Genomic DNA, 24,447 nt, shown 5'->3' with positions numbered 1-24,447 from the left:
TTTAAAGCAGCAAGTGATAGAAATGAACAACAGAAGTCATGCGCTCTCCCTATCCTTTTTGTCTTTCCCCCGATCGACAAAATGCTTGTCAGAGCCGCAAGAAAGGTCAACTAACAAATGACACCCTTGTACTAAACTGAGCTTTTGACCCCAGAGTAACCAAGAGCTCCCACAATGCAACTTCTCAGAGGAATTAATAATAACCTCCTGACCTCGTGCTCTGACCCTCTAAACCCTAGAGAAAACCTAAAGGTGTTATGGATGATAGTAGAGACAGCTAAAACTGACGAGGAGAGTGAGAAAAAGAGTCCCAGAGTATGAGGTGCTTCCTCTCACATGGGGCGTGTATGGGGCCTTTATGAGTTGACAATTAATAGCCTCTGTAGGCATCCTGAAAGCAGAATTGAGACGAATTGTCTCTTGGCTATTCAGCTGCGTTCAAGCGTGCCGCCAGACAAAGAAAAAGAAAGAAAAAGAAAAGAAGAAAGCAATGGCTGTGAAGGCAGATTACCCATAAGGCTGTTTTTGAGACATTTCCTTTTTGTTTTCCAGACATAGGCCCTATGGGAAGACCCCATGCACTCAGACGCACACACCACCCAGAAAAGTGACCATTTCGAAAGCCAGGCATCTGCCAAAAAGGCGCCACGTTAACATAGTGATCTTTCAGCGGCTCTTCTTATTGCGAGCCTGTAGCTTCAGAACTGGTGAGAGAAAACAGATCATATCGAGGCTGACGTTTGTTTGTTCGTGCCTGACGTCTAAAGGCAGAAATTATATTCACTCGTTTCGGTAGCCGCAGAGCGACATGCTATACATCAGTTGCTTTAACTTTACAGACGGCGAAGGCAGTGATGTTAAGGCCGGGCTGTAAATCAAGAGGAGAGTGCCTCAAATTATGTTGAACTTTAAAGGAATGAGAAGCAAGGCTCTCGCTGCATGGAGAAAGTTTTGGAGCTCATTGGTTAAAAAAGCCCCAAAAACCCAGAGGATGAAACTGGGAATTGCCACGAACAGTGGGAGATAATGAAATATGCAGGCAACATGGGAAGGCCGTTAAAGGCTTTCTTTTTTTTTTGTTTTTTAATCCACTAATGATGTCTTAGAGCTCTAGAATTCGTCTTTGGCCACAGGATTTCTTCCCATGCTGCTTTGTCGTGGGGGCTGAAGCGCATACAAATGGCTTGTTAATTAAGATGGATGGTACTTCTAAAAGGCCCATCCTCATCATAATAATAGGGAGTTAAACATGTGAGGCCTTGTAAGACCTCTGTGTAGTGTGGAAGCGGAGGTATGTGTCCGGAATAAAGGGGGGAAGGGTGGCCATCACGCATGTATGAATGAGCATGTCATAGCCTCCTGTGTGATCGGTGCAGAGTCTGCATTTTCATCTGTGTTTGTATCTGTGAGTGAGAAGAAGAAAAGAGAGGCAGAGCTGTCTCCAGGCCCTCCAGCCCGTTTCCATGAATGGCTTCAGCAGGGGGAAACTGTCCCTCATTGTCAAGTTATTTGGCAGAAGACTTTTTTTACACCACCTCATGTTAAATTCATCAACATTTCTCCGTCAATTTTTTTTCCTTTTGCCCCTCAGAATGTCTTCAGATCAGGTTTTCTTGCCAAGCTGTTTCCTGCTGAGGCCTAAATGACCGAGGCAGATGTATAATACACCAAAATTACATTTCATGGCAGTGAAGCAGGAATAGGAATAAGGTATTTATAGGATCAGGAATAACACGGTCGAATATGTGACGTGGAGCTGTGATTTTAAGAGCTTTATTAGTGTGGTCACTGGGCAACTGGTGGTCACTATTTTTTTAATGTTATTACATGATCTGGTCAGTAGAATCAGAATAGAGGGCAAAGGGGCCACTGTTATGGCTTTTAGCAGTCGATTTTACAGTGAGGCTGAGGCTTAAGTGGGATGAGTTACTGTGTGATATTTTTGTGTTGAAATTGTGCCTTTTTTACAATAATCGACAGGATATGATACATTTAGCTTAATTTGGTATACAAATGACTTTTCCAGGAATTTGCGTACTTTAGCTTTAAGACCGAGAGCAGGTGGAAACACTGATATAATCAACGTATATACATTAAAAAAGGTGTTTGTTTTTTTTAGGTCGTTTCCCGTTTTTTGGTCTTTTTTGATAGAATGCAGATGTTATGCAGCTAACAGAAGTCCTAGGTGGATGGATAAACTTGCTTGTACTTACAATACGTAACTCCCCATAAAACCACAAATTGCCGTTTTTACATTTCAGTTTGTGTTTCCATTTTATGGTCAGCTCAGCTAACCGCTGCCCGGTTCAGGCTCCATGCTTAACACACAGACGTGAGAGCGGTGTGTATCTTATCCAATGCTTGGTAAGAAGGAAAATCAGATTTCCCAGAGCGTTATACACTGAAAATTCCCCATATTTATCTTCAACTTACTAAATGGCGTTGCATTTAAGCATCACACAAGAATAGAAACATCTAAGACCATCAAAATGTGAAACCTAAACGTCCGCCCATTGTTCCAAATTATCACTTAAGCTACCATGTTATTTTTCATTTAATCAGCAGGACCTTGGGTGGCAGTCAGGCTTCCTCCTGGAGCACAGGTCAGCCACAAGTTGACTACTAGAGCTCCCCCACATTCACACACACACAAATATATCCACTCTACCTACCCCCCACTCTGCTGCTCCTCTGCACTAATGTTTTCAGGGCTTTTTCACATAAACAGGGGCTGCAGGGGGTGCCTGCAGCTTTTCACACAACAATCCAAGTCCTGTTTTGGATTAAAGCCGGTTTCTACACCACCGCTCACATAGACACGCACAAAACCATATGTGTACTTATATTCCTGACCCTTCCACTCATGCACTTTTTTGTGTTTCGTTCAGTTGATTTTTTTTAATCTTTTGTAACTTTACTTGCAAAGCAGTTATAATACTTTTAAATATAGACCCTCTAAGTCAGTGGAGGGATACATCTCAAAATGCTCTGTTACTAACAAACAGGTAGATGAAACGTCTGGGAGGGAAATTTCCTTTCATCTTCTTCCAACACGTCACCATGATGGAAGTCAGATCTAATGGACAGATAATCTGATCAGTCCTAAACATCATTAGCGTAGGCTAATTGTTTAATTATCCTCAGAAGTAGCAGACTGCATTGGGGATGAAGGGGGAGAGTGTCATCGCAGATTTGATTTATTAATAATTAGGTCAAATCCAAACAGAGATCCTTCGTTAATGTGTTTTTTCATTCCTTCAGCTCCTGTAAATCTTATGCATTTATCAGTGGGTGACAGTAACGATGAAACGGATGCCATAATGGTCTTTAAAGCCTCGCACAGACCTTCCAGAAGTCTTGGAAACCAACGCTGGCTTTAGAGAAAGATGCCTGATCTCTACTGTATGTCACTCAGATTGAGCATTTATCTGTAAAAATCCCACTACTGTGAGGTCTGTGATTACGTGCATTACTTGGAACAATTTTCCCGTCTTACATATATTTACGACGGCTCCAGACATATTGAAGCAAATTTGCGTTAGTAGAGAAAAATATTACTTGGTCCTTTTTTTGAGCACCGCATTGAAATAATAGTTTGTTCATCTAAAGTAAAAAATGTACAAGAGCCTTTACTGAAGAACCTTCCCATTAGGTGTGTTAAGTAGTTTATGTAGTAGTTTGTAGGCCCTGTTTTTGATGTTCTAAGTGATCCATTTGGCACAGACTCTGTCTTCATTACTGTTAAAGAATTTAATCTGTGGCAAAGCATCTGACTTTACTGCAGCTACAGTACGGGATGAAACATGAAGCTTTGTTTTTCCATTATTTTAAATCAGTTTATGGATTACAAGCTCATCCACAGGCTGGGAAATATTCTCAAATCTCTTACCCTTTGCAAAAATGTGCTGTCATTAAGAGCATTTTTAAACAAAGCAGTATGTTAACCCTTAAGAAGTAAACAGTAGGACTAGATGCATTATTTTGCTCTGAAACATAGTGCAAAGTATCCAGAAATGATACTGAGGCTGATAAAAAAGTCACTGGTCACAAGTCGTTTTCTATTAAGCTTTAGGCACGTTGAGCCATTTCTACAATAATTAATGGCTTTTTTACAGCAATCAGTCCCAGAAATGGTTAAAAATCTGAACATAGTTGTGTTTTTGATCTATTTTAGGGGTAACAAAGTGCTGTGTTTCTCATTTGCTCTGCTTTCCATGGTCTGCACGGCTTGAATGCCGTGATTGGAAGTAATTGTAGCGAGAGCGAGTGAGAGTGATAAGGCCATAGACTCACGCAGAGTCAGTGGCACCAACACCGAGACAGGCGGCCGTTATGGTCTCCTTCCATTTTTAAGAACTCCTTCAAAAAGACAGACAACTGATAAAAACAAAATACATTTCTTCTCTTATATCTTCAAAGCATACTTCTCACAAATAGGCTAATTATTTTGTTTTTTAACTTTCATCTCACCAGAAGGAGAAAATGCTTGTTTTGATGTTCTTCTAACCTTTTAATCCATGGATACAGAACGCGCTGCAGTTAATAGGCTATGGTAATTTCAGCGATGGCTTTGAATTGTACTCCAGCTTCAAGGAGAGCGAAATCTTGTCTCTACTCTGATCTTGCGCAAGGTCTAATTAAACTTTCCATCTAACTCTCCCAGGTAGGAATAATGGAGAAAGAGTTATGGCTGTTTATAGTGAAGAAGAACCCCTGTATGTGCTGCTCGCGGCCGGATACGAGACCGTTAAAAATAGCAATCCATCACAATTTTTTTCCACTCTGCTGTGTGCAAAGATGGCCCAGAGCCTGGGTGAAACAATACGCTGGCCCACATGACCTGGAAGGTTATTTGTTCTGTTGGATTATACAGTATATTCCGCTCGAAACACTTGGAGGGAACCTCATTTGGCAAGAGTTCGCAGGGGGCTTGAAGAGGCCTGCTGTAGACAAACAATCTTTTAACAGTTGGTGAAGTGGTCCACCGAGAGCAGAGTGATCCCTTTTATTAAAACCACTTGTCCAACATCGTCTCTCCCCTTGTTGGTTGCTTATGGCCGAGGTGCTCTCTGATCATTTGCAGACTCTCCTGGGGTTTTTTTTTGTGTTGTTTTGTCTCTCATTTTATTCCTTAGTGTTGCTCTTTTTTCTTTTTTTCATGGGACTGCAGAAAATTTTAGGGGGGACTTCAGGGGGATATGATCGTATCCTGACTTTTCCCTTGCACTGTGCGTTGAGGTTTGGCTGACATCCAGCTTTGTCTGCTTTTTCCCGGGCACGTTCCCATCTCCAGCAAATTCCTGTCTCCAGGGCGCGCATGCACTTTGCCGAGCCTGATGACTGCGGTTGGAAGATGAATTACTCTGCAGGCCTTTGTTTGACAGATGGAGCCAGTTGCGATTGTACACGTGTTAAAGAAGCCGTACAGAAGAGCTCAGTTTGACCTTGTCTTAATTATTTAGTTGTGTTTCCTTTTGTTGTTAGAAGACTGAACCAAGATGGCATTTTTACCAATATCCTTGACCCCCAGAACTCGTGACTTCTTTAGCTCCATAAATCTGGAGCCAAGAGTCTACGATGTTCTGTCTAAACAGCTGAAATAACCACAAGGAGAGCTAGAGGAGGAAGTGAAGATGAAGTGAAATAATGATGGTCTTTGTCTGTGTGTCTCTAGAGCTGCGGCAAATGTATCATGTTGAATGTGGCCTTCTATCATTCAGGTCCTCTTTACAGTTTCTCTTTATACATAGCAGGGAATTCATCAGATGCACATGGATCATGCCATACGGTTTTCAGATTAAGTAAGGCAAACACAGACACGGGCCTGGGCTTTTTCTAGACGGTCGGTAATCCATTTCAGTTCAGAGATGACAGATTCCTTCATACAATACAGTGCCCCTTATATAGTGCAGGAAGTGTGGAGACTCCATGATTTTCCAGTATGTTGCGAGTTAGTTCGAAGTTCCTGGAAGTTTGATGCTTTGTCGAATCAGTTGTGGGAATTGTTTCAGATGTCCTTACTGACCTGCCTGGGTGTGGTTCCTCAAAGGTTTCCCAGTTAGTGGTTGGAAGGGATGTAACCTCTCAGAATATGAGAACGCTCACTGATGACTCTTCTGCTCCTTTTTGGAAACGCAACACTTGAAGTATTTTTCAGCTTCTGTTGAAATACTCAGCTAACCGCCACGAGCTGTACCAACTGTCAACTCTTTATAGTCCTTGCATTACACCAGCTAAAGTGTTAGATAAGCAGAACCTTAGACGTCCACCACGTCGCTCTAAAGAAACAAACCTCGATGGAATTCATTTTGGTTATTTGTTTCTTACACGTCATCATAATCAAAGGCTTTTAGTGTCAACTCTTTTATGGCTTTGCAAAAATTTCTTTGTCCAATTTAACAGTGTCGACTCTGCCAAAAAAGCCTGAATAACTTTAGCAGCATATGATTCTGGCTCACACTCTGTGATGAAGTGGAGTATTTTGGATTGCTTTGTGATCCCAGTTTTTAACACATTAGGCCCAAGTTGATCTTCGTGCACATCAGTGAAAAGCGGATGATGCAAAGTGGAATCGTTCAATCTCAGAGGCCGAGTATAATGAGCACGGGAAGTCGGTGCTTCCCCCAACCCTTGACCCCAAGTCGTCAACAGCATCTAATGAGACATTTAATCATTTTGAAATGATTATTTCCAGCAGGAGGCGCACCCAGCTCCAGCAATTTTTTCTACTTTTTTTAACGATCAGATGATCTCAACATTTACAGGCCAACTGTTGCATCAGTTGCACTCAGAGGTCACATTTTTTTCAGCGAGGTTGGAAGAAACGTTTGTGCTAATGATGTGAAGTTCACCCTTTTCACTCAGAGGTTCGTGGCGTTCAGTGGAGCAAGCATGCACTGCATTACTCATTTTTAATGCACACCATTGCTCACTTAATTATCAGACTCTCTACTAGTTATTAAAAACAACTGAGTCGCTAACTGACAAAATGTGTGTGCAGTGTACATGGGACCGGACTCAAATAATACATCTTTTGCTTCTACATCTCCCCCCTGCCTGTGTCTGAGTGTCTGCAGTGGACCTGGCAAGAGAGCAAGTATGAGATTTTTTAAGTGGGAAACATATGAAAACCTGTGCAACTTCCACTTTTTAGATGTGGTGAAAATGGCATTCAAGGACGCAGGTGATAGATATATATTTTTTTCCAGCTGTAACCACAACTGGTTCCTTCTCATTGTGGAAAATAAAATGTGGTGGAATCGAAGACGTGTTCTGGTATATGCTGTTACGCTTGAACTGAATTCCTTTACTTTGATATTGCTTTTAATCTACGAGCAAGTATTTCTAAAGATGGATAAATGTGGAGTGTTGGTACCTGGAGGCAGCCTCTCGGGTTGAGAAACTGAAGCAATATGGAAATGTCAGAAGCTGCAGTTCCTTGTATTTCCACTTTATGTCACACTCCAAAAGTCAATCGACCCCCACTATGTTAAAATTCCCAAATGTACAGCAGAAATAAGCATGTCTACAACCTTATGCCAAAAGCAGTTTGGGTTTCTATGGCTGTTTTATCTCTTTATAGCAACTGTATAGGGGTTGAAGTTTTTTCTTATAAATGACTGATTAGAATTTATTAAGACCCAAAGTTAGGGCCTTTTTAGCTGCTGGGTGTTTGTTAGGCTTCACCTATTAGGCAGCTATACGGTAAGATTCACTTACAAGCCATCCAAGTTGTTGATTTTATGCATTTTTGATATATTGCTTTGCAATAGTTTTTAGATTTAGTGTAAAGTGGTCATGAGCAATAGTTTTCTAGACTTTTCTGAAAGAAAACACTTGCAGTGGAACACTGCCAGTCATGGATTTGCCTCGCCACAGTGCGGACCTCAACATTATTGAAACAGTGTGCATGTTGACAGAGAACAGGACAAAAAACACCCAAAAAAGGCTTTGAATATCCGACTTAAGGACTACTTAAAGAAATTACAAGAAAGTTTAGGCTGTGTTGAAGAATAAAGGTGGTCACTCCAAATATTGACTTTAAAGCTCGTCAGAAATGTACAAACTCTGTTTTTTGCATTGTGTACTATGTTTCCATGTATGTTCCCACATGCTTCAATAAATCTCTGCACCTTTTTCCCATTTTCCTAGCAAAATGTAAAGAAATGAGGTGTGGCTCAAGATTTTTGCACAATACTGTGAAGATTTTATTTGTGATGATTTTTAAAGTTTCAGTTCATCATCTTTAATCGTCCCCAGTGTTCTGTATTGGTAGAAAGAGTAATGTTATATTGTAACAGGGACATTTGTACTAGAAATACACATTGCTTTTGAAATACTGAAATATATCATTTTAAAGCTCTAAGAAAAGCAAATCTGACAGTTCATTCACTCGATCTGTGTTGGACTCGCAATCAAAACAGAGGTCGGTGAGAAAAACGTCTCTTGTGGTTTAAGGTGAACTTACTCTTTAAATTTCAACTTTATGCGCAAGAAAAGAGATTTGATTACATAACATGAGCTCAGACATCTAAATTTTTCCACCTGTCATTTCTGCATGCATCATACAAGCTCTGGGAATTTTAGATGAATTTATCACTCCTGAGCTCTGGTCTCAGGCTCTCGGACAAATACTTTCCATCACTTACGGTCTTATAATCGACAGCGCTCAGGAACCGCTTGACACCTGAATCATTCATACCTCCCCATAAATAATAAAACTCTGGCAGCCAGTTAGCAGCACCTGCAACTTGAAACAGTAGTTCGTGAAACACAATCTTTGCCTTGTAAACTAATGTGTTTCACCTGCCTGGGCCACAGCGTCTGGGTTAACCGCCTGCTCGCCATGAGCAGCAGACAGGTAGAGGGAACAAAACCTCTCTTCCTGCCTCTCTCATCCTCCCTCTCCTGACCTTGCTTCCTCTTCCTCCGATGAATTTTTCACCAGAGCGCTTTGATATGTTGCTGTCCCGTGGGAGCCCGGGTAATGCAAACTGGAAGCACAAGGCGTAATTATTTCTCAAAACTGCACTTCTACCCTAATTAGTTCACTCCTCAGAAGTGGGCCTTGCATTATTTACACATCAAGGGGACACACAGGGTTGGAGATAAATATTCATTGTTTGTTGACTTTGCCCCGGTCCCTCGGCTTGGGCGCAAGTTGAGTCGAGAGCCGCTGTCATTGTGGTTGTTTATGAGACTTCTGTATTGCCGGTGCCCGGGAAATAATCTGTCTTGTTCTTCTGTAATTATCTCCACTCATGCAGACAGACAGACACCAACTCAGAGTGGGTTTAATAAGTGGACAGCATCCTGGCATCCAGGCAGTGTTAAGCGACTAGATTCGTTCTAATTGTGACCTTGCTCACACTTGCCCTCGCGGTGTCACATTAGTAAACAGCAGAAGAGTATTTTACTCAGTCAGGATGTGACACTATTTCAGCCATATCCCCCATCAGGCTTTTTGTTCTGGGTCAACTTTAATTAAGCTTTTCCCAAAAGGCGTCAGTGGCAGCTGTTATGAAGCGCTTCCTGTTTCTGTTGGTTGCAAAGCAGATTTGTGGGACATGTGAAGGCCACTTTTCCTGTAAATAGCCCAGTATGAATAGACCGCTGTGTTTAAGCCCCCCACCTCTGTGGTCATACGGCCTTGAGGCCTGTTGTCTGCTCTATAAATGCCCACTGGGAAACTCTTGTTACCTCCAAAAAAAAAAAAATGCTGCACCCACTGTAGACTTTTAACAACTGTTCTTTTCCCATTTCTTTATATCATCTCAGTAACGCCTCGCTGCGTGCGCGTGTGTGTTATAGTGATGGCTGGCACAAGAATTACCATAATCACTGTCAACATTAATGGAGATCCTATCACTGGAGAATTTAAACACGGCTTTTCCATATTTATAGAAGCAATAAACAGAGAATGCGCAGCAAAATGTCTGTTATGATTCAAAAGCGAGCCATGTTTACTGGCTTTGAAATGCATATTTGGGTTAGTAGATGAGGTGGAAGGGATAGCAGTTTAAGTTGTGGGATGCGAGTGGAAATGTAATATCACCACGCTAGACGCAGAACATCTGAAGCCATAAATGTGTCACTCTCACTGTCTCCAGGGTTTCCACTTTCCCCCTCAGACGGACAAACGGGGTCATGTGACTGCTCATACTGTGCTCCTATACCGTAGATGGTTGAAAGCAAAGCAGTAAACTTATTTAGATGCACAAACCACTGAAAATCCATAATGTGCATGTCTGTTGCTTCTACCTTGTTGGATTTCATTCAGGTTTTTTTGTAAGAAGACCTGGCTCACGGTTAGCATTCTAAATTATCGATGGAGTACCGATTGCTTCTTTATCATCTGCGTTAAGCTTTGTCAGTGCGGGTGCTGGCTAAGTTGAGCATAAAAGATCATCAATTCAAGAGTTCCTTTACTATGAACAAACAACTTGTCCAATCAAAAGCACAACAACAAACATTCTTGAAAGGGACGTCCACACATGGAGTATTAGCTGCAAGCCGGGATGGTGGCAGAGGGTTCTCCACACGTGGTCACAGAACGTTTGTGCTCCACATGGTCTTGTGTGAATGAGCAAAAGCCAAAGGACGCTTTGATTCACTTGAAATCGTATAATTTCTATAAACAACTGATCTAATCATAGGTTTCACTCTTCCCACTGTCGCATCTGTATTAGATTTAATTTATTAGAACAAGTATCTCAGTGTGGGGGGGCAAAGTTTTTCCACATGGGGGGTCCGTGGTCTACTGTAATGTGTGTTTATTTTGGTTTGTAAGACTTGAAAGTGAAAATCCCTGCGCTGCAGTTAGTTTGCTCTACTGTTACATTTGCTGCGCGTCTCTGCGGAAAAGAGCCTCGAGTCAATTTGTAAATGATACAGTTTCCATGAGCTCCAGTGACAGTGGGGTATATGAGGTCTACCATAGACCCACAATGCACTTCTCTAGATATGTTGGTTTACAGAAGCTTATCGTGGGTTGGTGTCACACCTAAAGCAGCACCAACTTTCAGAAATTCACTTTTCATTTGAACTATATTTATCATCACATTTTTATAGAGCATTCACTCTCGACCAGTTATATAGTTCTGTCTGGTTAAGATGTGACTTGTTCTGTTAGTAGATCGAAAAATACATGAACTTTGGATGGGAGAAAAATTCAGGATTTCTTGTTTGCAAGCTTTCACGGCAAGACTCGCAGCTGATAATTTCACACTTTTTCCTCTCTATACCCCGTGGAGCCAGAAAATGATAAATTTCCCTGCTAGTGCAGCTTCATCTTCTGAAACCCGAGACGACTCAGACAGGTTTTTTTTCTTTACAGCGATCTCAACAGCTGTTGCAGACAGACTGCAGCAGGTTGGCAGTACTTTAATGGAAAGTGTGCTGTTTATTCTTCCTCCACAGGTGGAGATCACGCTGCAGGATGTCAACGACAACCCGCCCGTTTTCCCTAATGACATTCTTGACGTGACCATCGAGGAAAACGTTGGAGATGGCTTCAAGATAATGCAGCTAACAGCCACGGATGCGGACGAGGTAATGGCTCGGTGTCTTTGTGCTTTTCTTTGCCCGTTTTCCACTTCACCGCTTTCGGAATAGATATCCTGGAAGCGATTTGAATTAAAAACATGCTCTAAATTTTTGTTCCTACAGTGTCAAAACCACTAAAAATTCAAATGTTTTTTTAACATCGTTGTCAGTTGACCATTTTCATACCAAAATTGCAAATATTCAAGGCAAAAAGAAGTGGAAACAGTCTAGACTGCATGTCCCTGATTGATTATGATTGTGAGTTCATTATTATTCTGATAAGGGTAGTATTTATTTTTACAGCAGTTCTTAATTTTACAGTCGCTGTCATTGGCAATAAAAGTCAGTAAATCATAACCTGGTATATGGAAAATCTCAGCAGTATATTACCTCAGGATTAAAAAAACATTATTGTCAATTATCAAGAAAAAACTTCTGGGTTTTTGCTGTGATTTAAAGATGTTGCCTTTAGCTGTGGGAAATTGTATTTTTTACTATCATCTATAGATATTGCTAATTATTTGATTAAATTTCATAAAAATAGGGAATTGCCTGTTGTAGAGTACAGCGTTAGTTGAGTTCAAGGTCAGATGTGCACGTACTCGCGACTCCACACAGTGACACAAAGCAGCCAAGACAGTTTGGGAAAGCACCATCCTTGCCTGCCTCAACTCTTACGCACTACCACAAAAGCATAAATCACCACTTTGTAGCAATTAATGTGCTTTCCCCTAAGACACATGCACATTTAGAGTCTGCTCATTTTCACCCTTAAATGTTGATGTTATCTGAGATGTCTTGAGTCCGCTGGTGTCGCAGAAACATCGATTGATTCTTCGTCCTGTCATCCTGATAGTCCCTCCGCGGTCCCCGTAGTTCACATTACATCAGCAGTATCACTCTGAATTAGTCAAAGGCTCCATCTTTGGCTGCTTTCGGCAGGATACGGACATTAAATTCTGCCGCGAGCAAAAAGCAGGCCTTGCCGGCATCTCAAAGGTCTGCGGTCCCTCACCAAAGCCAAAGGACACAGTTGAAGTGAGTGGAAAGACTCGGGCCATAGAGGGGCGAGAGATTAGAACGCAGGAATATGGACTCAGATTTAATGTTAACTTATGAGGCCACACGTTTTTATTGCACAGCTGTTACCTCGCTCCCATCTCTTTGCTCTGAATGTGAGAAAAGTCATACAAAGTCCCACTTTATGCCATTTCTCTTTTGTCAGAATACTATATTAACTGTAAATCTCGGACCTGGAGGCAGTCTTTTCAGTAGGGGAATTTAAGGACGTTATTTGATTATTTTCTTTTTTCAGTTCCAAACTATTCACAGTTTTGATCTTGAAAGGCTTAGCATATGGTATTGAAATCAAATTGTGCAGTTGTTCACTTTTTCCACATATCTGAAGTTAAGAGAAGCCTGACCTGTGGTGCTCAGGCTGAAATCGAAGGCTTTTCGGTAATTTGTAGAAAATTAAGAGTTCGTTCTTACAAGCACGCATATGCATATGAGCCGTGCTTGAATTACCCACCTAAAGAACTTGAATTCAAGAGAAGTCACATTTCGCTTCCAAGCAGGGATTCAAATGAAAAAAAGAAGCACTTAAAGAGAATGTAGAGGAGCCTTTTTAGGAATTACAGATTCTAGTGATGTTTACTCCAAACTTCAGCGCTGCCATGAATAGGCTGCTAAATAGAAGCCTGTGCTTCATTCCAGCTCTCACTCAGAGCCAGATATGAGGCCAGCCAAGCTTTTGCCCACATCCTTACGCAGGAAACTTAAGTTGCGCTGACACTAAGCGTACGGAACGCATTGGAGCTCTTGTTGAGAAAGCCACATGTGTGAGCCAGCGCAGAGTAGCCAAGAGTGCAAGCTGTTGGCCAGCTGACGGGCTGAATTCAGACATCATAATGATCCCATCCAATTTAACAGCGCTACATGTGGGATTCATGTGTGAGGGTATTAAAATGCTGTTTCTACCCATCCGCTTTTCACTGTGCCCATTTCCACCCCAAAAAAGGAGGAGGGGATTGCAGTGGGGTTGAAAGGAAATCAATATAAAACGCTGCTCTTTTGTGTAATGCAAGTTAGGCCTCTCTGAGAATGTTTCTCACCTCATTTAAAAGAAATATGCAGCCATTTGTGCTTTTGGAGAGACTGTGAGCATTTTATTAGAATTCTGACCTTATGTGGAAAATATGTCACAGGTAAAAAAAAAAAAGAAAAAAACTTTATTAATGAAGAAAAATGCAACAATGGGGGTTTTAGGAGAGATCCCTGCAAGGAAGCACAGGCTCCAAGTGAACAGTAATGCATTCCAGAGGCCTGAAAACCCAAAACAAGGAGATTTCTGGCTATTTTGCACACTTGTAGAATGGATTTACACACCAGCAGCGCAGACTGTTGGGTCATCCTTAACTCTCTGTATCTGTAGCTGTTAGTGACAACACATTGCTTGTTTTCCAAGAGTCTATGTTATGATTGGCTTGCTGTCTTGGTGCTGTTGCATACAGGAAGCTTGCTATCCCCACCGGCGCTGTCTGCTTCGCACCTCTCGCTTCTCATAGGAACTGCGTGCTCCCAAAAGCCACTCATCTACTAAATGAGTTTCCTTCTGCCCCTGCCTGGTGCGCTTCGCTCCCTGGAATGCTGCTGTTTAATTGGCCAGCCTTCGTTTTTTTTTTTTTCCTTTTCCTCCGAACAACCCTCCGTGTCTTTGGAGAGCCGTAAAGTAGTCAGACTCTTGAGTGGAGGTCAAGAGGGCGAACAGTGTCGATGTGAGTGTGTTTGAGTGCGTGTAAAGATTTTACGAAAAGAGAAAGACATGGGATTGTTCAGGAGAATCAAACAGTTTAAAAGAGAATAAACCTATTTTTAAATGCATGTGTTTATAGTTTTTGTTGGTATGTGTGTGTGTTGGACTGAAGCCTAGATGGACCCCCATCTCGGCCTCTCCCACCTTCCTTGCTCTGCCTTTGAACCCTATCAGAAAATTAATTGGCAAACCATGGTGTTGGGTTCCGGACTGCGGCCCAGGTGGCTAATGAGATTGCCAGATCTGGAGCCACTGATTGATGACAGCAGGGTCCTTCGATGAGCAGAACCTCACTCCGTCCTCCTCATCTCCCCCATTTTTTATTGGGCCTGGATCTCAGACCAAGTCTGGTAATGCAATGAGAGACGAGGTCAATAAGACAGAGTTTTTATCTATCATAAAAAACAGGCCATGGGAAAGAGATAAGAGCAAGTAAGAGAAGTTATCCCTGTGATTATATTGACTCTGTGTGTTAACTGTCTGCTTTTAGGCCTTGTGCCTAAAAGCAGACAGTTAAAAAATAAAAAGTTAGACAAGGGAAGAGAATATTTTATAGTTTCTTGTGTTTTTCTTCTGTCAGACATGGCCAAACAGTAAAATCTCCTCTACATTCACTTAAAGTTTTTAACCTTTCAGAGTTCACTGATTTAATGACAGGATCACTTTAAAGAATCCTACGGTAAAACATTACATTTGCATTTGACTATGTACTATATGTATAAATAGTTTGTTCAATCCCACATGCATTTTAACAGTGAGCCATTTAAACTGTGATTACCTTTCAAATGTCTTTCAACGTCAAAAAGTAAATAACAAGTTCCAGAATTCTTAAATCAATTGAGGGATACAATCAATAAGATGTGGCTCTGTGGTGTAGAGGGGAACACACACATCAAATCCGGTTTGATTCCAGGAGGAGAGATGGACTCATGTATTCCAAGGGCCAGTCCCAAACCCTGGATAAATGGGAGGGTTGCCTCAGGGAGTGCATCCGGCATAAAATCTGTGCCAAATTAAGCATGCAGAGCCATTCCCTGTGGTTTCCCCTTAAGAAATAAGGGAGCAGCTATTTTCTTACACGTGCAATTATATGCATTATAATACTGTAATTGAAACCAGTTAATGAAATAAACAGTTATAAATAAATATTGTTCATATTAACAAATGCAAGTTCACTATCTGTTCAATAGATTTGGAAACGTTAAAAACCAAAACAGTGATCTGATCGACTTGAAATTCTTTATTTTTACAAAAATATTTGTCTGAAGACTGCTTTACTGCCAAAGAGAGGTTGAATCTGTAAAACATGGAGGAGCTTTATACCACAACGGCTAACTAATACATCATTCTCCAGCTGATTTTACCATGAAGCACCGCTGCGTACATACAGTTTATTTCAACACAGCTTATTCACTTAGGCAGTAAATGTGTCAATACGCATATAAAAACCAGCTTAATGCAGCACTTCTACCCTATAAGCCTTTCCATTGTTCCAAGGGGATCAAAAAGCATCACACAAACATCAGGCATAGCTGAAAGAGTCTCTTTTAGCTTAGCTCTTAACCAACTGTAACCGGAGCCCTCGCTTCATCTCGCTGAGCAGCAGTAGCTTTTTGATGTTGCTTTTGCTTTTTTGGCAGAAGACACAGAGTGAGACAGTTGTCTGATCTCCTATTGTCCCCAGCACAAATGTAAACGTCAAGCTCTGTCGTCAGCCTCATTCACATGTCATAGTGCATTCAGTCCCCGTCTCTGATTCCAAAGCCTCTCGCTATAGTGATCGCATATGTTATGGTGCTTGTACTTGTCCGATGTAATAGATCTATTAGTTGCATTTATAGACGAACACTATACCCCCCAAAAGTTCAAAGAGGAAGCGCAAGTCTCTCGTGAATATCACCACTCAGCTCTTGTGTTTCTTCGTATTTTTTTCTGACTAGTTTGACCTTTAGTCGTAAAAAAGGCCATTTAGGTTTATCAGCTTTCCAAAAATCTATTATTCCGTGTCATTTATGCTTATAAATGGGTCCTCTGTGTTGTTCAGCAATGTTGCCTTCGTCCAAGAAAACCTGTTCCTTCTCTCTACACTGCTAGACATTTTCTCTTAACATAAAATCTTAGTGCTAAAGCAACAACATTAAGGTCCTGATAAGATGGGTGGATTTCTCGTTAGCATGCTCAAAGCTTGTTTGTTTGTGAAGGTCAGTGAGATGTAATCCCTTCAATTCAGTTTTTTCCCACTTGTGCTTTATTTGGTGTCACTATCTTGATCTGTGATCTTCTTCATGGCCTTTCTGAAATCACAAGCCTCCACTTTATGGACTGTCTCTGTGGGAAAAGGCCATGTTAGGGGTTTCATTCATGCTAGACAAGCAGATATTTTGTCCTAGAGACATGGCATGCTAACATGTAATAAACAATCTAATTTCCTAGCAGATAGATTTGCTTTGATGCCTGATGGTCTTCCTCCTGTATCTGAAGAACTTAAATTTCAATCATGGTTCAGCACAACAAATCAAACTGTTTTTATAAATCCTCACTTGCAAGTAATGAGTTTGGGTTTACTAGGAACCCAACAAGGAAAAATCATATTGGAGTGAAATAGATGACTCTATCCTAACTTGTTGTTTGGTGTTATCGCATTCTTTTTAACCTCAGGGTCCCAATGCTCTTGTGACGTACACGATCATCAGTGGGGCAGATGACAGCTTCCGTATCGACCCTGAATCCGGAGATCTCATCGCCACCAAGAAACTAGACCGGGAGAGACGTTCAAAATATTCCCTCCTGGTGCGTGCAGACGATGGAAAGCAGTCATCTGACATGACGCTGAACATCACCGTCAAGGACGTGAATGACCACACGCCAAAGTTCTCCCGTGCAACGTACTCATTTGATATCCCTGAAGACATGGTGCCCGGTAAGATGTCTTTAAAGATCCAAGATTGCAAAGGCAGACAAGCAATGTTTGATCTCATTCAAAAGCCCTTCAGACTAGACTTCTCTGTTAAGCTCATCAGTTACAAATTATTGGGGGTAAATTCTTTGTAGTATTTTTTTTCCTGTGCATCTTCCTTCAGGGGGAAATCATGAGTTTAATGGGTCAAAGTGACAGTAACTGATATTTGATTTATATGGAAATCTATCAGCAACAAGCAGGATTTACTATAGTACTGACAGTTCTCTGGCCTCACGTCCTCACTCCTTTCTCCACTTAACTCTCAAGAAAAAGACGCATAACTTTGGTAATCAAAGATTAATGAGGGTGTCTATTAGAAATGTTTCATGTAAAGCTCTAATAAAACACTTAATGATTAGCCATGTGCTCAGCCTCAGCTGTAAGCTGAAAACATCAGCGACTGCTTTTAGTCCAAAGCAGAACAGGCCAAGACATTAAAAAATCATCAGTTATTTTAGCAACTGGCGCAGCAATAACTGAGTCACTGGTATTAATAAACCTCTCTCTAACCCCCTGCAGTTAGTTTTTTTCAAAAGGGCCATAAAGAACTTCTCGCCTCTGTGTTACAACCCGTGTCTCACAGGCTCCATCGTGGCAGCAATCCTGGCCAGCGACTCTGACTCAGGGGTGAATGGAGAGGTCACCTACTCGCTGGAGGAAGACGACGAGGACGAGACGTTTCTCCTGAACCCCGTGACAGGATTTTTCAACGTGACACGTCCGCTAGACTACGAGACTCAGCAGTACTATATTCTAACAGCGAAGGCTCAGGATGGTGGGGGGCAGGCCAGCACAGTCAGAGTGTACTTCAATGTGTTGGATGTAAATGACAACGCGCCTGTTTTTAACACTACCGCGTACAGCACGTCTGTCTCTGAGATTTTGCCGCCTGGATCCAGTATCATCACCGTGGGAGCCACTGATGCTGATGATGGTATGTATATATAAGAATTTACATAGGATATAGTAATGTGCTAACACCTGACTAGTACTTTTGAGCTCATCCAACCACAGGATCAGCATATCAGTCTGAGCAGGTTCACATGAGCACAAATGTGAATGAGTCTGGAGATGTTATGATGAGCACTGCAGTATGTTGCCAGCGTGACTGGTTTGGTAGTGGGTCAGTGAAGGTGCACTTCAGACCTCCACATGCTAGCCAACAGTACCCTGACTTTTGTTAGGTAGTAGGACAAAGTCCCAGTGTCAGACATTATACTGGTGCAGTGGGTTCCTCCTGGTGCAGGATAATATCTGGTGGCCAGAGTATGTAGGCAGTGGTGAAGGATGATGAAGGCATTGATCCCAGTGACTGGCCCTCACGTTCCCCAGACCTGAATCCAACAGGCACCTGAGGACACATTACTGAGCAACATTATGACAGAACTTGGATGAACCTGCGATTTCAATATTTAACCTTGACTTTGGCTGTGATTTTGAGTCTAGGTCTCAAAGGGTTGATGATTTTTTCTCCCCTGATTGTTGGTATGTCGTTCAATTCTTAGAAAAAAATGATAAGATTTACATCAGTAAAGATTCTTTCGTTTGTCAAATCAAGGTGTGATTTAAGTATTAATTTTACATATACTTGTATATATAGTGTAGTGTATATATAAACACATACGCTGCTCACGTCATTGTGTGTAAGCATATTAAATATGACAAAAGGGCAGGGATACCTCAGTAGGTAGAGTGGTGGTCCCCTTCTAAAGTAAGCAATGTGGAATTTTCCCATGCTTTGATATATAGTGTATATAATTCTATATTTTTTTTATTTCTCGTAAGCTTAGTTTCGTATTAAACATCACCTATCAGACAAAATGAGAAATACTAGTGCAGCTGTGGCACTGATTTCACTCTATGCAACAGTTCAGATGACTTAAAACTGATATGCCACTAAATGTTTTGAACACTGCTACATTTGGAACTATTTGGCACTTGCTGAAGATAAATATGTCTGAAGATGAGCCTTTTTTAACTGTACTTGAAAACACAGTCGTCAAGTTAAGTCCTGGAAGTATTCCGGTGATGTCAGTGTACTTAAAAACGCTGCTCAGTGGGCATGTTTAAAGCAGTAATGCACTCTCATCGTATAAATCAAGTGTGAGCTAGCCTTAGTATATTAATTTAATAGAGGCCTGTCACTTTGTTATGACAGCTGGTTACACAGAAGCTCTCAAGCCTACGTTTTATTTTTCGTTTTTATTTTGAGTCGCACATAATTGATTTGATGAAATGCAACATCTTCACCATGTGATTAAGCGGCTGGAGTTATTTCTGCGTTTCAGGTGGTGGGTTTCGTGTCTGTGAAGAAGCGTGTGGTATTTGAACGGCCACCGCTACTCTCCTCTGCTGTAATTATCGCTTCACCCGGGCCTAATGTGGTTATTGTGACCTACATTCCTGGGAAATAAGCTGCCTAGTTCTCAACCAAAGTCTGGCTTCTTTCTCCACTGTCCACATAATCTGACCACGTCGTCCTCTCGGATATATAGTTGCCGCTCTGCACTGTCAAAACAAAACACCGCCATTGTTAGCGCTTCCTAAGCCCTGACCCCTGACCCCCAGACTTTGGCTCTAGACAGCGTAGCCAAAACTCAGATAGAAGTAGCACTCAAGCTTTTGATAAGAGATTACTTGTACACTGTAAATGCACACAAGAGTGTGGGAAGGTGGCGGCGTTTTCCACATGAATACCCCGTTGAGTTGAATTACAGATGCTCAATTTAAGCTTGTTTTAACCCCCACTTCCAGGGCGGTTGTACAGATTAGGCCAGATTTCAAGGTTGGATAGTTTAGTGCATCCATCCATTCATTCACAGACATTGTAGTTATGTCGCTTAAAATAAATATTTCAGTTCAGAGGGATTTTCCAAAACTATCAGTTGAGGAAGTGGTTACAGTGGTATTTCTTTCTGATAGCAATCTGTCATTTTACATGAATAGATTGTCTACTTGGATGATAAGAGTAGCGCAGAGCTGTTGCACATGCACAATTTGTGGAAATGGAAGTTGATAATGTATATAAGTGCCTAATTCAAAAACATGGAGAATATCTAACAGTTATATCTAGAACAATGGATGTCAGTCAGAGTTATCAGTATTTGACCTCCACCATGCTGTCCTTTCTGTTCAAGGCCACATCAAATAATTTCATTTAAACTCAATTTAAAAAATCAGAGTGTAAAATGAGGTCTTTTAATTTGAAAGAAGTAACTGCATGGAAGATGATATTTAGGTATTTTCAGTTATCATATTGGTTTGGTGCAGAAAATCTAACAGATTAATCTAACTTTCACCTTCCTGATATTGTTTTTATCTTCTAAAGACCTGCATCTTGCCATGTTTTACAGGCCAGAATGCACAGCTCCTCTACAAAATCGCATCTGGGGATCCCCAGGGCCACTTTGTCATCACCAAAGATGGGGTCCTCCAAACTAAGAAGCCTTTGGACAGGGAAACCCAGTCTTTCTATAACCTGGTAGTCACAGTAAATGACCTAGCCCCACCTCCCATTACCCGCTTCACCAGCACTGCCCAAGTGTCGATCATTCTTCTGGATGTCAATGACTGCCCACCGACCTTCACTTCTCAGAAGATGACTTACATCCAGGAGAACACTCCAGTGGACACAGTCGTGTTCACGACCCAAGCCACAGATGCTGACAGTGGGCCCAACAGCTACGTGGAGTACTCCCTCAGAGGCCCGTTCGGTAACAAGTTCAGCATTGGTACAATAGACGGAAATGTCCGGTTGATTGGGGAACTTGATAGAGAGGAGCTTTCCAATTACACGCTCACAGTCATAGCTACAGATAAGGGCGAACCACCTCTCTCTTCAACAATGGATGTGACTATGGTGGTTTTGGACGTCAACGATAATACCCCGAGCTTCTCGCAGAATATCTATGACATCGAGATCGAGGAGAACATCTTGACGGGGACCGATGTCATCCAGGTGTTTGCTAGCGATGCTGACGAAGGCACCAATGGGCAGATCCGTTTCTCTATCTCTGGGGGAAACACCAACTCTGATTTCCGGATCGATTCTGTCACGGGGGTGATCTCAGTGGCCAAACAGCTGGACCGAGAGGCGCGTTCATCCTATTCATTGGTGGTCCAAGCTGCAGACCGTGGCAGCAGCCCCAGGGTGGACCGAGCAACAGTCAACATTGTTTTACTGGATGTTAATGACTGCTCACCTGTTTTTGAGCTCTCTCCTTACACTGTCAATGTTCAAGAGAACCTTGAGAACCTACCGAAAAACATTCTGCAGGTTCGTTTTTGGGCTTTATTTATTTTCATATGCCAAGACATTAAGTGAAATTCACAGAAAGGTCTTCCAGGGTGAAAAAAGGTTCTAACAAGCTTAATGCCTCAACCAAATTCGTAGTAGTTAAACTAACTTAATAAGTGCAGGTGTGTGAGTGCTATTAGGGCACTAAACCACTAGGTTTGGTGGTCTTATTTTGCTAAATGCTGCAGCAAATACTTGGGTGAAATGATAAAGAAATGATATACAACTACCATTTGTTCTGCTCAATTAGGGCTTTATAGGATTTCAGCGAAATATGAAACTCAGCTAAATTGCATGACGAGACGATTAACATTCTAACCACCCTGATGACTAAATGAGCCATACATAAAAAATGGACTGGAAACGCAGATTTCCGGTGACAGAGCAAATTGCACTTTCACTCGTGTACCCAGTGAGGAAATGAGGATACTGTTATGGGCCCAGGCGCAGTGGGTTTACCCACAAAATGTAGCTATACCTAACTGATACATGCACAGGAAAGCCAGTGAGTAGTTGCAGCAAAGTACGATTGGCAAATAGTTTTATACTTTAGAAACCATTAAATAGATGTCTGTCTGCAATTCCCACAGCAGCCCACAGTGTGTGACTCTGGTTTTCTTCTTGGTGGATTCCCTTTGAAAGTCTGATTAGACAAAGTGAATAAGTAATGATCTTCCTTCCCTCAGCAATTACCTTCATGGTGCCGCTGAACACCGTGAAGGTAATTAAGCCTCAACTGTGAGATTCAGTGAGGTCCGTGGTTATGCTGGGTTACTTGCAGACAGGGTTAAATTGATGCAGCTTTGTAAATCAAGCTCCCTGGGATTAGGAAAAAAAGGAAAATTGAAGTTTGTTAACAGCTTATTTTTGATTTTAAGAATATAAGATCTTGTAAACCATGTAAACTGGTCTATTTGCCCAACACACTGAAATGTCAAGATTATTTATACAGACCAAGAAACTTTTATCTTCACTGATGGAAGTGCGCACACACAAAACCTGTACCTTAACCTAATTTTACAGAACTTACAGAAATAGATAACTTTTACCATTATCCTGTACAAGACATATAGGTTGAGAGGAATTATTCATCACTAACCTCATTCAGTTAATTTAGCTGCATATAAATCTCAGTCAACATGTTTTATTGCTTTTCATTCATAAGAAGAAGGTGTTATATCTTCTTTTAAAAGGGACACTGTTTTACTTTAAGTATTTATATTTTACCGTTGTATTTTTCTTTCATTTGCATTCTGATAATGTGCCCAAAGCCTGGAATAAGAAGCTACTTAATAGATTTAATTATGTGGTTAAAATTATCTCGTCTCATAAAGCTGCAAAATTGAAAAGTTAACACATAATAAAACGCATAATAAACACATAATGAAAAATTAACAATAATTACAATCTTTTCTTACATAAAAGAAGAAATATCAAATTAAAATAAAAATGTTACAAAATAAAAAAAAGTGTGTTTACTGAAGTAAAAGAGTATTATTAGTAAAGTTTAGTTCAAAATACTGACTAATGAGTCAGTTTAATGATCCAAATGCAATTACAGACTTATTTTAAATTCATTGACTGCCATATACTGATTAATCTGTTAGCATATGGCTCATCTTATTCCCCTTCTGCACCTCACGTTTGCATATCTTATATAAATCCTACATTTAAGATGTTTCAGCCTGCCCACAGACCACTGTCTCTGCAAGCTACTTCACAACCCACCCTATCAATTTCATGTCTGTTTTCTCTTTTCACTGAAGTGGTCTCAGTTCTTACTTAGTTCAATTTTATCTAATGTTCTCATGATAGTAGTAACAGCAAATCAAATCTAAAAAATAAATGTAGTAAAAAGCATCATGCGATTTCTCAGCGTAATTGGAATTATGGCTGGAATTTGTATAAAAAACTAACACAAAACACACAAATGATCCATTTTGCACTTTTCACCTTTTGCTTTTTGTATTTTTTTAACATTTTTTTCTGTTTGTTGTAAATAAACATATTTTTTAATGATTTCCAGGTTATTGCTAGAGACGATGACCAAGGTGCAAATGGTCAGCTAAGCTACATGCTCAGCGGCGGGAACGATGAAGGCGCGTTCACCCTGTCCTCCAGCGGTCAGCTGAGCCTGACCGAGACGCTTGACCGGGAAGTGCAAGAGAAATACATCCTTCTGATCACAGCCACCGACTCAGGTATGACTGCATTAAAGGTTTCGAGCTGCGAAGGCAGCCGATAGCATCTTGAAATGTTTGGCGCTTTTTAAGCAAAAGATTATTTTATGCAGGCTCAGCCGCCTTATGTTTCAGTATTCCAGAATCAATTGTTTACATCTGAACTCATTCCATGTGTAACGTGTTCAAGTTATCATCCATGATCTGGTTTATCTAGTGAGCACTAAGCATTGCATATGTCCCTATATGGACATTGTTGAATTTAAGCAAAGCACAGGCAATATTTTGTAATCAGCCTGCAAAACACAGCTGAAAAAGAATATTGTCATGAAGTAACAGCAATGTCAACAAACAGCATTTTGATTTCATAGTCTGCTCCGAGGTCTTTTTGTGTGGCACAATAACCCAAACAATCTGGAGTTTTTAGCTTGCAAACTAGTGGGTGTTTTTTTTTTTTTTTTTTGACCTAATCCACAGAAGTCTTTTCAGCGGGTTCAATTGAATAGCATCCTCTGTTTATTTGGATACCGCGGTAGAGCTTGTTATAGCCAGATAAAAGGTTAACTTGTTATTGCATAGAGGCCAGTTAATGTGCAGTTAAAGGAGTACATGCATATCCCCGTTGCAGCCAAATCACATGGTATCCCAGTTA

General features: G+C 41.1%; 1 protein-coding gene across 2 annotated transcripts in view; it reads left to right on the top strand.

The window, feature by feature from the left end:
- Nucleotides 1-24,447, top strand: part of fat4 (FAT atypical cadherin 4) — a 100,161-nt gene that overhangs the window by 39,181 nt on the left and 36,533 nt on the right. For both annotated transcript variants that reach the window (XM_084953961.1, XM_084953955.1), the window contains exons 2-6: nucleotides 11,419-11,550; nucleotides 17,018-17,279; nucleotides 17,902-18,252; nucleotides 20,672-21,594; nucleotides 23,642-23,816. In XM_084953961.1, coding sequence (XP_084810087.1) covers nucleotides 11,419-11,550; nucleotides 17,018-17,279; nucleotides 17,902-18,252; nucleotides 20,672-21,594; nucleotides 23,642-23,816 — 1,843 coding nt within the window. The remainder of the gene's footprint in view (nucleotides 1-11,418; nucleotides 11,551-17,017; nucleotides 17,280-17,901; nucleotides 18,253-20,671; nucleotides 21,595-23,641; nucleotides 23,817-24,447) is intronic.

The sequence above is a fragment of the Perissodus microlepis genome, chromosome 2, assembly GCF_051167445.1.
Source record: "Perissodus microlepis isolate ML-2025 ecotype Zambia chromosome 2, ASM5116744v1, whole genome shotgun sequence".
NCBI lineage: Eukaryota > Metazoa > Chordata > Actinopteri > Cichliformes > Cichlidae > Perissodus > Perissodus microlepis.
The sequence above is the reverse complement of the archived record's forward strand: the minus strand, read 5'-3'. Positions and strand labels throughout refer to the sequence as shown.